The 14274-nt window shown below is 44.3% G+C and overlaps 1 protein-coding gene across 4 annotated transcripts in view; it reads left to right on the forward strand.

Annotated features, from left to right (window-relative positions):
- CDC14B (cell division cycle 14B) overlaps window positions 1–14274 on the forward strand; it is a 50526-nt gene that overhangs the window by 8279 nt on the left and 27973 nt on the right. For 3 of the 4 annotated variants that reach the window (XM_066618597.1, XM_066618598.1, XM_066618599.1), the window contains exons 2-4: window positions 3403–3496; window positions 6401–6476; window positions 11988–12080. In XM_066618597.1, the coding sequence (XP_066474694.1) occupies window positions 3403–3496; window positions 6401–6476; window positions 11988–12080 (263 nt within the window). Of the gene's footprint in view, window positions 1–1172; window positions 1261–3402; window positions 3497–6400; window positions 6477–11987; window positions 12081–14274 lie in introns of those variants that run through there. The other variant, XM_066618600.1, reaches the window with a different exon arrangement.

Raw genomic sequence — 14274 nt, forward strand, 5'->3', positions numbered from 1 at the left:
ATGCTGTAGCACTTTTCACCTTCAAATGCAGTGAAACCATTATGCTAATTCAGGGGTGTCAGACAGAAGGCCTGGGGGCCAGATGCAGCCCCTGGAAGCTTTTAATCCAGCTCTCAGCTGCTGAGCAGTGCTGAGGTGTTACTGCTGAAAGTGCAGCCCACATGAAAATTGGGCTCTCCCATGACTTGAAATATGATCAGGATCTGTGTATTTTACATCATTTGCAGCTAATGAGTCCCCAAGTGAGAAAAAAAAAAATCCTTATTATTTCTGGTCATGAGCTGCTTAATGACATCACTTCCTGCCTAATGACATCAGATGAATGCTATTTTGGCCCCCTGTATGAAATGCTGTATGACACCCCTGCGCTAATTAGTCTGGGGTTATTAGGCCCATTCTGCAGATGGGAGTTGAGGCTCCAAGAGGCAGTGCAACCTCTGAGAGTCCAATGCTCTGCGTGTCTACTCAGAAGTAAGTCTCATTATGGTCAGTGGGGCTTCCTTCCAGGAAAGTATGGCTAGGATTGTCGCCTGAGCTGCCTGCGGACTCCAAGGCTGGCACGGCTCCTGGGCCAGCGTGTGTGTTTTCCAGGGAGAAACTTTCAGCCAGTTCTGTGGCTTGCCCAACTGTGGATGTGGCGAGGACGCCTCCGCCTGGAGTGCTTGTGGTGGAGCCGCATGCCCGTTGCGGCCTCTGGCGCGGAGGCAGGCACGGAGTTTGGCCTGCAGGCACCGGGGGCCGCCCTTCCCGCTGGGCGAGCCTCCCACTGTGCAAGCGGCGGAGAGGCCGCCCCAAGCCTCGGAGCGCGCGGGGTGGATGTGGCCGGCGGGTGTGGCTTTGCCCCATGCGCCAGCCAATGGCAGGCGCTCTGGGGGGAGGACTGCGTGGACTGCAAGGGGCTCGAGACTGCTCGGGAGCCGTCGACGAGCCCGGCAGCCGAGGACGTGGGCTGCAGCGCTGCCCTCGCTTTTCTGGGGGGAAGCCTCCTCGAGGACTGACTTCCGAGTAGGCATGCCTCGGGCCGGGCTCTAGGAAGGCGCCCACGAGGGGGGCTCGCCGGCCACGCAGCCTCTGCTGCTGAGCGCGCGTCAAGTGCGGCCGAGGAGCGCCCCGTGGAGGGGGACCAGGGCGCGGGAGGAGCCCTCCTTGGCTCCGGAGAGGAGGGAAGCCGCAGCCGCTGCCGCTGCCTCTTGGGGTGCCAATGTTGGTAAACAATGAGCGCCGTCAAGGAGTTGCGCCTGTGTGTGGAGGTAGTCCAAGGTGAGGGGGAAAACATGGCGCTACCCCGGGGCGGGGGGGGGGGCTTGGTGGCCTTTGTGCAGCTGGTCGACTTGGCTCTTTAAAAGCCACTGGTGCAAGGCCTCTTGGGCACAAGGAAGCGGGGAGGGCGCCAGCTGGCGGCTGCTCTTCTCTGGCCCTGCCCCCTGGTGTGTGTGGGGGGGCTGAAAGTTCGCTCCTTCCACTGCCTGCAACAAGTGTGTTTGGATAGATAACAAAGGGAGTCCTCACTGAAGGGCAGCCAGCAGGTGTGGGGTGCCTTCAGTGGGATGGGGTGAAAATCACCCAGTGCCACCTGAGATGTTTGAAATAAGTGCAAGAGACTTGTTGACCTTGTTGCCGTTAGTCACCTACAGTTGTGTGAATTGCAGCGTGCTCTCGGTGGTGAGCATGGGAAAGGGGGAACCTTGAGCCACCGTCTCTCTCCTCTCCCTAGATCGCCTTCTGTGCCAGTGCCCAAGTTGGTAGACCCCACCACTAGCCTGAGGAAAGCTAGGCAGAGAAAGGCCTTCTTTGGAAGGTTCAGAAGAGAGTGACCAAAATGTGATACTACAGCATTTGGGGTTCTTGAAAGAAGACACCCAAGCGAGGTCATTATTGAGACATGCACAGGATGGATAGAGGGAAGGTCTTTCCCCTCTCACGCAACACCAGAACCAGGGGGCATCCACTAAAATTGACTGGTGGGAGGGTTAGAACAGTCAAAAGGAATTATGTCTTTACCCAGCATGTAATTGATCTGTGGAACTCCTTGCCACAGAATATCAAAATGGCACCTGACCTAGGTGCCTTTAAAAGGGAATTGGACAGATTTATGGAGGAAATGTCCATTGTAGGTGACAAGTCATGATGACTATATGCAACTTCTGGGTTTTAGAGATAGTCTGTCTTTGAATACTAGATGCAGGGGTGTGACAACAGTATACGGGTACTATATCTCATTGTCTTGAGTGCTCCCTGAAGTACAGGGCCACTGTGAGATACAGGAAGCTGGACTAGATGGGGCCTTGGCCTGATCCAGCAGGTCTTATTTCCTTATCTTCTAGGTCAAGATTCTGTTTGACCAAATGCAGACAAAGGGATAAAATATTTTAAAAGTTATTAAAAATACTGGGGGAGGTGGATAATACAAGGAGGAAACAATAAAGCAAATAGACTTGGAAAATGGCTTGTGTGTTCACCATGCTTGGGTGTTGATCTTGGCAAAAATATAAGTAGGCAGAGGCATATTTAAAAGCAAAATAATTCTCTAACAAATCAAAACCTTAATGTTCCTTAACTATATGTTAGGATCATCATCCTTCTCAGGTCCCCATGGAGGCAGGTGAAGACTTGAACACACACAGATGCTTTCTCGAAGGGAGCCAAACCAGAACACACACAAACATAACCTTAAGAAACTTAGGTTTGATGTCATTATCCCATCATATTGAATGTTTTCTAACCACGTGGGCAACCTCTCCCGGCAGTTATGCTGGATCCCAACCCCTGTCCTCGTGGAGAACAGAGCGACTTAAAGCCGCTCCACTCTCCTTGGACTTGCACTACGTCCAGAGGTGGCGCAGGTTCGAGGAGACCCATTGGGGCCAGCATCCAGGGGTAAGGGGAAGAGTTTCCCCTTGCCTCTGGCTGAGCTGCTGCTGCCAATGAACCTGCGTGGGATGCAGCGCAAGCCTCCTGGCTTGCCTGCTCCAGTGCAGGTTTGGTTTGCGCCCTTTGTTGAATAGTAATTAAAAGATTTCTTTCTACTTCTTTTCCACTTTAACAAAATAATTATGCTTGGTAATAATTGTTTAGTGATTTATTATGTCCTCCTTACATGGAACTGAAATGAATATTCTAGTATCACAACAACCCCATGAGGTAGGTTGTATAGGCCTTGTCCAAATCCTCCCAGTGAGCTTCAGAGATGGCTGGGGATTTAAACTTCAGTTTCTTACTTTAAATCCAGCTCCTTAGCCACTACATCACACTGGCTAATTATCAATATTTGTCATGAACAATAACATCTGCTCCAGACATTCTGAATGGAAGTCTTTACATTGCAGTTAAACAGCTGAAATAGTATTGACACTTTTTCTACTTTCATTCTAAGAACTAGTTTGGTTTATTTTTCAATTTCAGATCGTCTTTATTTTGCCATTCTCTGCCATAAACCAAAGGCTGGTGGTGCAAGCACACATTATTTCTGCATAGACGATGAATATGTGTATGAGAAGTAAGTATAAAGTTATACCTTTGTTCTGCAAGACCATGAAGTAAGTTAATTTGTATTGCAGCATTAATGAGGAAGGCAATGAATCATTGTGATAAGAAAGATGTGGTATATAGCTCTGATGGAAATATGTAATGCAATTGTTTACATGCCCAGGGTCATCAGAGAGATTTATAGACACATGGCTTCTGTGATGTAACCCACACTGAAATCTTCCAGAACAGGCTAGAATATACAACTTTATTCTTGTTACTGACCTTATCAGTAATAATTGGATTTGGCAGCATAACACTTAACTTCAGTTAAGAAGAATTCCAGAGTCATTTCATTTTGTATCCAGCACTTGGAACTGCTAACAGCTGCAAATCCATGCCACCTTTTTGGATTTAAAAGAAAAGCCAAAATAGAAAATATAATGCATTAGCATAATAAAGAAATGTACAGATGCTATGGAGCTTTCATTTTTTTAAAGGTAAAACCAGAAGGGAGAAATAAAAGGATTATAATGAATACTGTTTTCTATATTTTATCTCCCTTTTTTAGAATACAAGGCATCTGTGTTCCATAATTCCTTCATGTTTCTCTGAATTTTTGTGGTGGCTGAAGTCAAATTATAGAGTTTGTAGAATGCCAAAAAAGAAAAGTAATGAGAATTTTTTAGGCAATATAACGTAGATACTCGGCTATAAGGTGAGAAATTTTACCCCCCAAAATCCATTGTAGACCATCTACTTGTCCTATCTGTGGGTTATTTATGGGGTCAGGGCAGTGCAGGGGTCTTGCGGCAGCCAGGAGAAGCCCAAGGGAGCAGCAGGCAAGAGCTTAACTCTGACTGGCCATGCTTTGCCTCTCCCAACAGCTCCCTCTTGCAGGGAAACATTTAGCCAGTATGTGATTTGGCAGGCAGGCTGCTGCAGGGTCTTAAAGATTGGCAGCTACTAAGTCAGTACAACTACAGATAGGAAAACTTCCCTTTACTTCCTCTCTCCCTCCAAGCTGTTCCATTACATAGAAAGGAGGAATGGCACACAGTACTGCATAAGCACCTTGTTAATGTCTTTAAAAAGTGACATGATTCAGATTCGTTCCCTCCTTTCAATCAGGCTCCAGGGCAAGCTGCAGCCCTTCCTCACAAGCACCTTTCCCTATGTTCCCCCCCCCCCCACTTATCTGAGAGTCATGGAACATTCCATGATTTTTGACTGAAAACCTGCCCTCACCATATCTGTGAGATCATTTTATAGACAAGTATCTACGGTAAACTGCTTTTTTATGACAGGAGCCCTGTTAGGTTAAACGAAATGTAGTCCAGTGTTCTAGACTGGGAGCAAATGTCTCCTAAAGGTCCAGTAATTTGGCTTAAAAGCAACAGCCTTGGCCCATTTTTTATTCCTAGCACCTTGTGTTCAGAGGCATGTATATTTTAATGCAGAATTTCCATTTAGCTGACATAGCTAAAGTTATTGGAAGACCTGTTCTCCATTAATTACTGCATAGAATTCATGAGTCTCAGGTTATAGAGCATGGAACATTGTTAATAGAAAACTCCTCTTGGAAAAGGCTCATTATGAGCCTTTAACAGCCCAGCCCTCACTTACAATCCTACCCACACTTTCCTGGGAGTAAGCCCCATTGACTATAATGGGACTTACTTCTGAATACACATGCATAGAATTGGGCTCTGAATCCCTACACAGTGATGCAGCTGGTTCAGGCTCTGTTTCCTCCTGTGGGATTTTCAACTGCTGGAGGTCTCCTTGGGGTAAAGGAACCTTTGTCTCCTGCTGGGTAAGTCCCAGCAGCCACTATGAGTCAACTTGGGCGTGTGCCAGCAATATCATTGGCACAAGTCCACATTGATCCATGGAGGTGGATTGCGCCTGGAAAGGGGGATAGGATATGGCATGCACTGGCGCTGCCAGTCCCGTCTGCTTCCAGGCCTGATCTGCGCACTCTGCCCCATCTCCTCCTCATTCTTTTTTTACCCTGCCCTGTTGCATAATTCTGCTGTCATCTGTACCTGTAGAGACTTAAATGCTCCAGTCAACATACCCATTGAAGTGTTGGTACAGAATTAACCACCTGTAGCAGCGCTTGTGAATAAATTTGCAACTGAGAGCTTTTGGAAGGAGTGCCAATGAACTTTTCCAGAGCCAATCTCTCTAGGGTCAATTTCTGTAACCCTGCTTATGTATTCAGCCTGAATGCCTGAAAGTGGACAAATAAGAATGTTCTGGTTTGCTGTGCTCTTTCTCATACTCATGTGTCTGCTAACCAAGTCTTTGCTAGGATTCCAAATTGTGCAGAGAGAGCATCCATTTATGTCTTTGTAAATAAGCACTGAATGTGTAGATATTCAGGGGTGTAGGTTGTATGGTAGTATAAGAGTATGGCTAGATGGCACATTCTCATTCACTTCCCACTCAATTGCTGAATATTTGGCATAAAAAAATGACTGATGAAGGCTTGTGTTAACTTTCAAACTAATTTATTGAGCCATTTCTGCCCAACCTTTCATATATGCAGCAGGAACCAAATGTGTACCCCTGTGGGATGGGCAAAAATGGGTTAAAGTGCTGGATGAAGAACCTTACATTGCTAGTTCCAAAAACATTTCAATGTTCATTTACATCTTAATCTTGGAGATACTGCAGATGTGTGTTGTTTTTTTTAATGAGTAAGGCTTACGTAATTGGTTTTTCTACCAGTAATTGCAGCTTGCTTCAGTGGTATGTGGGAAAGAAATTTGAGAAAGTAGTATACCTGTATAATGCATGGTCATTTTAATGTGGGCAATGCCAGGGTGGAGTGGGGGAATGGGTAACAATTTCAAACTAGATCTTATTTATGAAAATGTTTTCTTTTTTCCCCTCTACTTTCTTCTTTTTCCTACCCCCTATCCCCAAGCTTTTATGCAGATTTTGGTCCACTCAATCTGGCAATGCTTTACAGATACTGTTTGAAGCTAAATAAAAAATTAAAGGTAAAAACAGCTTTGTACAAACAGTTTGAATACGCTGGACTGTGTTCCTTTATATGTTGCTTTGGGGGAGAACATACTTCAGTTTAAATGTGTTATATGCACTATTTTTATAACAGTAAATACACTAAGTGTGTGTGTAATATACAGGCACTAACACATATGTTTAGGTGGTGCTGTAGTGAAAAGGAAGTGTTTAACACAGCGATTTTTCAACTGCTTTCATCACATGGCATACTGACAAGGCTTGAAAATAGTCAAGGCACAGCTTCAGTTATTTTGAGTGCAATCCTAACCCACTTTCCAGCACTGACATAAGGGCAGTGCAGCTCCAAGGTAAAGGAACAAACATTCCCTTACATTGAGGAGGCCTCCGCGAGTGCCATGCAACTGCAGGATGCAGCACACATTCCATTGGCACCGCTATATACAGCACACATTCCATTGGCACTGGTATGCCAGTGCTGGAAAATTGGTTAGGATTTGGACCTTATTTATTTCAGTGTACTGCATGTAAAGAAGAAGAAAAATTCTACAATAACAAACTGGTCTGGGGGATGAAAATCTGGCTAGGTCATTATCTATGTTTTTGCTAGCCTAAATTATTTGGATATGAGAGAGAGAACCTTAAGTTACATTTTAAGCTACATCCAAGGACCTTAAGGTACATTTTTTTCTTGTGGTTCTGAAATTATAATATTTTTCTTTACAATGGTTACTAATACTTTTGAAGATGGGACTGCTTCTCCCTTCTAATAAGAACATAAGAAGAGCCCCGCTGGATCAGGCCAAAGGCCCATCTTGTCCAGCTTCCTGTATATCAGAGTGGCCCACCAAATGCCCCAGGGAGCTCACAAGACAACAGACACAGCCTGTGTCCCGGTGCCCACCCCTGCATCTGGCAATCAGAGGCAGCCTGCCTCTAAAACCAAGAGCTTGCACATACCTACTGTGAATTGTAAGCTGTAATGAACTTTCCTCCAGAAATTTGTCCAATCCCCTCTTAAAGGCATCCAGGCAAAATCTGGTCACTGTTTCCTGTGGCAAAGAGTTCCACAAACTAATTACACACTGGGTAAAGAAATATTTTCTTCTATCTGTCCTAACTCTCCCAACACTCAGCTTTCGTGGATGTCCCCTGGTCCTGGTGTTATGTAAGAGGGAAAAGAGCGTCTCTCTATCCACTCTGATCCCCTGCATGATTTTGTATGTCTCAGTCATGTCCCCCCTTAGGCACCTCTTTTCTAGACTGAAGAGGCCCTAACGCTGTAGCCTTTCCTCATAGGGAAGATGCCCCAGTCCAGTAATTGTTTGATTTTTCTCTGTAAACTGGTTTGTGAACTTTCCGTTGAAAAATGGTATATAAATACTGTTAATAATAATAATAATCATTTTGGTTGCTCTCTTTTGCACATCCCTTGTAATACTGTAATAAATGAACATCCTTTGTAATATTTAGTACAGGTGTGTGCCCCTTAGTGACCTACTCTGGGATCGCATATGCGACGACCCTGTATGGTCACGTGGTCATCAGGGGCACACATCCCAACCCTCCGAGGAGGGTCTGAGCCTCCCAGAGGCAGTGCACGTCTGAGGCAGCGCATGTCCTCTCACGCGATTTATGGTTTCCTCTGTGAAACAGGAAGTCACGTGAGAGGCGCAGTTTCCCTCAGTCTGAGTCTTGCAGAGACAGCGCTTAGACTTGCGCAGACAGCCACCCGGAGGGGAGCGGAGCATTTCCTTCCCTGCGGAGGGTTCAGATAGCATCAGGCGCCACTTGACGGCAAGGATCATGGTCCTGATCCTTGTCAAGTGGCTCACGACTGTACTGTAAGAAAACTGAACCCCCCCTCCCTTTTTTGGAAAATACTATAGTGAATGAATAAGTATCTAGTAGTAACAAAATCATTGCACTGTTTCTCATGGTTCCTGAGAAAGAGAAACATATTCTTATTAACAATGTGTTTTCATTCTTAAGCGTTGCCCCAATGGTATGAATCAGTAGTTACAAAATTTCACAGTTGTGGCAATTTGGGGTGTAACTGTTAACCAGAATGTTGTATCCCCCTTGAGCTTCCTATGTTTAGGTTCTTGAGACAGATTATAAATTTTTTAAATAAATAAATTATAGCCTAATCCTAATGGGGCTGCTGGTGCATTGATGCAGCGGTGCTGAAACAGCCGCCACTGTATCCTGTGTGGCCAGGGAGGCAGCTGGAGGCCTCCTTAGGGTAAGGAAACGTCTGCTGCTGTAACTAGTGTGGAACCCTGGCAACCTGTATGGATCTGCTCAAATCTGGACCAGCTCAATTGCTGGTGCAGATCCAAGTAGCCCCATGTAGGGCTTTCAGGCCCCAAATGGGGAAATAGAATCTGATGGTAGCGTCTACCACCATCCCCACCTCCCCTGGGCCGGAACCGCCCTTCCCTGCCCAGCTTTACCCCTCCCCACCTTCCACCCACCCCAGAACGCCACGGCACAGCTAGGCAGCAGACTGCCCCCTTCACCATGCCTTCCTCCTTCTGGCTGCTACAAAGTGCCTTACAGCACTTTCACACCAGCCATCTCCTGGGCAACACATGTAAGACTGATGCTGACTCCAACTTCAAGTTTGGATTGGTGCTGACTCTAAGTTTGTAAATCAGTTATTCTAATCTAAAGGATTACATAAGTTTACATAAATGAATATATTAAAGATGAACTTATATAAATGAATGAAGGTCTTGCAATAGCTCAAGGCCTATAAAAGGCCTTGCACAAAGCAAGGCTGGCCTTTCCTTTGCTGCCACTGCTGCATCACAGATGTGAAACAGCAAGCAGTGGAGGGAGCTCTCATCCCACAGCTCATGCAAGAGGTCAAACAGTCGCCCTCATGCTGAGAGCAGTTGCGTCGGGCCAGTGAGGGCTCCAGCAAATCTCCGGTGGGCCAGAGGCTCATTGGAGACTGGTGTTTCCCTGAGGACCACATTGAGAGGCCTTGAGGGCCACAAGTGGCCCCAGGGCCGGGGTTTGGACACCCCTGATCTATAATAATAATAATAATAAAATTTAGTACTATAGTAGTATTTATGTGTCGCAATTTGTGAGAAGTTGGCAGTTCCAAGATGCAATGGAAATAACTTTGCTTTAAAATTTTAATATGCTTTAAAATAAACAGGGAGCCATAAGTTATTTGATTTTTCTCTCTAAACCGCTTTGTGAACTTTTTTGTTGAAAAGCGTTGTATAAATACTGTCAATAATAATATTAGGCAGTCTTCAGTTGACTAAGCAAACATCTGCTTAAGTGCTTTCATTCAGCCCTTGACACTTCAATTTTTCTATAAAGTGCGAAAAAATTGGCATTTGCAATACATCTATCACTAATAGCAAGGTATGAAGTTTTGCTTGATATATAAACAAGATTTATTTTAAATGTATTGCTTAGTTCTTGGATATTGTTGTACAAGTCACTCTTTCAGAGTCTTACCTTGTGCTAATTGTTTTTCATTGAGTGAAGAAGAGAGATCCAAACATTTGCCTGTCTTTTGGAGTAGAGCACAGTAGGTGTTAATTTACGCTAGGCTGTATTTTTGTGTTGCCTATGGTGCTATAAATAAGTAATGAATCTCTGAGGTGTGAAAATAAATTACACACTACCTAGAGCACAATTAAAGTTTATTGAAGGTTCTTTTTAAAACAGCAAAACGGAGGAAAATTGCTCGTCCTGATAACTTCATGTTTTTACCATTTTTTTTGGTTATATCTGACCAAATCGTGTGTGTATTTTGCAGACTTTAGAATTATTCATTCAATTAAAAGTTTGTTTCAAATATTAGTTCTAGCTGAAAAAAAAAACACCAGTTGCTGCTTCTTTTTGTGTTGCTGTCCCCTGGCTCTGTAGAGAGCACCTCAGTGTCTTCATCGTTACTCTGTAGAGAGCACTTCAGGCATCAACAAGGAAACTATACTTTTGCTTACATCTCAATTCGCTGTTGTCTGAAAGTACACAGGGTTGTATCCTAAGATTTGCTATTTGGAACTAAGGCTGAAATCCTATGTACACTTTCCTGGGAGTAAGCCCAACTTAACACAATAGGGCTTACTTCTGAGTAGACAAGCATAGGGTTGTGCTGAAAGAAAATTAGGGCACAATCCTAACTGGTCGTTAGGCTGGCACAAGTTCCTTGAGCTAGCCTGGGAGTGTCACAAACATGCCGTAGAGCACATTCACAACTACTCTGGAGTCGGGGAGGCTGGTGTAAGGACACGTGCCAGCCTCTCCGTGCCAGATCCACACCCCTTGGCAATAAGTATGCATCAGCCGAGGGTGGCTGGCACAGGAGATTGGTGAGGGTGGAATGGGGGTGTCTTAGGGCTGGTGGGCGGACTGGTGGGGGGTGATGGGACTGGCTTTGGGAACTTAGGCCGGATCCTAACCACTATCCCTTGCCTGGTCAACTTTACACGGGCCTCTCTGATTTGCACCAGTGATTTCCCTGCCATAGATCTGAGTAGTCCCATGAGGTGGCTGGGGCATTACTCAGAGTAAGGGGATAAATATCCCCTTACTCCAAGTTGCACCACAGCCACATTCTAACCTGCAGTGGATACAGTGCAGGCCACTTGGCCTGCATAGAGTGGGTTTGGGCTGTTAGTCATGGGTTCAGGCTGCTATTCAATCAATCAAAATATTTTTACCCCGCTTTTCCTCTGCCGGAGTAGATGCCCAAAGCAGCTTACAGTTTCCAGCTAAAATATACAATATATAAAAACAATATCCCTGCTAATTGGGTAAGAGGCACTTTTTCAAGTGGGTGCTCCTTTTTTTAGCAGGGGGAGAGTAACTGGCCCACCTCACCCCAGCACTGTCTGTTCTAGTGGCTGTCTGCTGGTGTTCTTTTGCATCTTTTTAGATTGTGAGCCCTTTTGGGACAGGGAGCCATTTAGTTATTTGATTTTTCTCTGTAAACCGCTTTGTGAACTTTTAGTTGAAAAGCGGTATATAAATACTGTTAATACTGTTAATAATAAACAATCACAAAAAATAAATAAAGCCAATTGGAGGAGGGCACTATTTACAACCAAAGTACTGCTACAGAAGCACAGGAGTAGACAGCCCATCACACAAATGCCAGATGGAACAAAATGTTCTGAGCCTTTAACAAAATGCCATGGGGGGGGGGGTAGATCTTAATTCACCTTCCCTAGGGAGTTCCATAATTGCAAAACCAGTTACCTTCAGATTAATCTTATGCACCAGTCAATCTTATGCACATTCCTGGGAATCTTCTGGATTGAAAAGAGTGGGTATTACTTCCAAATAAACATGCATAGGTCTGCACAGTTTGTCATGACAAGCTTCCTTGGTAATGATTCACTGGTCTTAGCATACAAACCAGGATAACTATATGTAACATAGCACCATTCTAGATGAAGCTGTTTTTTGAGCATGGAAATTATTTTGCCTTGTTACTTAATATTTTTGAAATCTAAGAAGTCAATTATATATCTTTTGTTCATTTCTTGATACAGTCTTTTAGCATGGTGAGGAAGAAGATTATTCATTATACTGGTTTTGATCAGAAAAAACAAGCCAATGCAGCCTTCCTCATAGGCTCTTATGCAGTAAGTATTTTAACATCCAACTTTAAAGGCCCACATCCTTCAATGTGTTGTCTCAGTGATGGCTGGGGTCATGTGGTTTTAGGTTCTTTTTTCCCTTCATTGTTGGAATCCATGGCAATGCTTTGTCTCCAGTTTATGAAGAGGAACATATTCATATGATAAAACTCGTTTACAGTTTTACCCATATATTCAGTGGTTTCTTTATATAGTTGATTTATAACATGGCAAAACTTTCAGAAAAAAATTTAGAGCAGTGGAAATAGCAGTGTGCTTATGTAGAGTAAGTAATGCTATCCTAACAATAATAAAAGTCTCAACCTGTGAGGGAATGTAGTGTTTGGGTTGCAACATGCCAAGAGCTTCTGTTGGTACACAAGGAAGCAGACCATGGTGAGAGATCACCATGGTCTGCTTCCTTGTGTACCAACAGAAGCTCTTGGCATGTTGCAATCCAAACACTACATTCCCTCACAGGGTTGTGGGGTTGTGGTTGAGGGAAAGTGTGGTTGAGGGAAAGAGGGTGATGGGAAGACGACAGTTGTTTTTGCTTTTGAGATTGTTCTACATAAGCACACTGTTCTAATGTAGAGTAAGTAATGCAATCTCTTCCTTAACTCTGCTCTTATAAAACTAATATTAGAGACAGAGTTGCAGCCCTTTCCTTTTGGTCATGGTCTGTTTTCTTAAACCAGTCATTCCAACTGTGTTCTAGGGAACCTTGGGGTTTTCAGGAGTTCAAACAACAGTCGTTCTTATGATGTATCCAGGATTGCCATTTGGCTGCTTAAATTAGAATCATTTGCAGTTCAAACATCAGTTTGATTGGAGCATAGGATGAGATGCCATATGCTCAGTACAAAAGGCATATGTCTATATATAAGCATTATATGAGAGTGTGTGTTTAAACATGGATGGTTGAGCAAGAATCTGTGTAGTTCACAGCTTGTGAGGGTTGTGGGGTTGTGGTTGAGGGAAAGAGGGTGATGGGAAGACGACAGTTGTTTTTGTTTTTGAGATTGTTCGAAAGGAAAACCCAGTGCATTGTTAATAACAAAAAGATGTTTTAAGGACCTTGTAGGATCCCAAAGGGAAGGGGGTGGATCCAGACTTCCCAGAGTAAGAGTTGATTCTCTGAGCTCAGGGTGGCTCACCTGGCCGCTAGAGATTCAGGAGATCTCCTTGAAGTAGTGATCTAAGCATGGCCTAAGCAGGTGATCAGCTACATGGAGTGCCTATATCTTCAACCATTGTATAGAAGAGGAAATTTTGCCAGGTGCAGCTCAAAATGGAAACTGCACCTACCAAAATCCTCTCTTCTGTACAATGGTTAAAGGTAGAGGCACTATGTCTTCCATTGTATTTGGTCACCTTGGACCTGAGCAGCTTCACTGGAGAGGGGGTTGCAGCAGCTGTGTTCCTCCTTCAGCAGCCTCCTTATGTCCATCCCTGGGTCTTGGGGTTTTGGTTTTAGCTGGAGATCTGGCAGACTGCTAGTCCCTGGCATCCTCTGGATGGGAGGACCATCCCCTTTATCACGGGCCTGCTATCTCTTGGGCCAGGGCCCCCACCCCTTCCAGGTCTCCGCCCCTTCTGCATCCATAAGGCCCCCCTGATAGGTCTCCCTATCCCTATCCACATCCCCTCCTCCTAGAATCCCTGCATGATCAGGATCCCACATTTTATGCACTTGAATTTTTTGAAAGCCACTTATTGTGCTCACAAAAGTGTGTATTCTGTTTTTTACGCCTATTTCTTCAAACAGTTTCATTCTTGTGCAAAATCATGGAGATTCGATCAATTAAAAATCATATGATTCATCCATTAAGTTTGAGTGACAGCTGTAACTTTTCCTTCAGTGTTCATCCATGACTTATAACAGCATGTCAGCTGCCCAAATTACTGTACCTATTATGTTTAAGAATAGTGAGGTTTTTTTTGCAAAGACAGGGTAAGAATTAACTCATTGTTTTGTATTTATTCTGTCTCTTAAGAGAGTTATACTGTAGTGAAATGAATTGTGCATGTAGGCTGTTCAGACTGAGTGTTTATCTTTGAGGGAGAGAGAATAGCAGGAAAGATACTATGAATACATAATGATAGATGGGGATCAAATTCTTGTTTATGTAGAGAAAAGTCTTATAACGATGTTGCGTGCATACACAGTATAAGAGCCAATTGTTGTGTTGCAGTTTTG

This window comes from Tiliqua scincoides, chromosome 2 (genome assembly GCF_035046505.1).
Source record: "Tiliqua scincoides isolate rTilSci1 chromosome 2, rTilSci1.hap2, whole genome shotgun sequence".
In the NCBI taxonomy this organism is placed as follows: Eukaryota; Metazoa; Chordata; class Lepidosauria; order Squamata; family Scincidae; genus Tiliqua; species Tiliqua scincoides.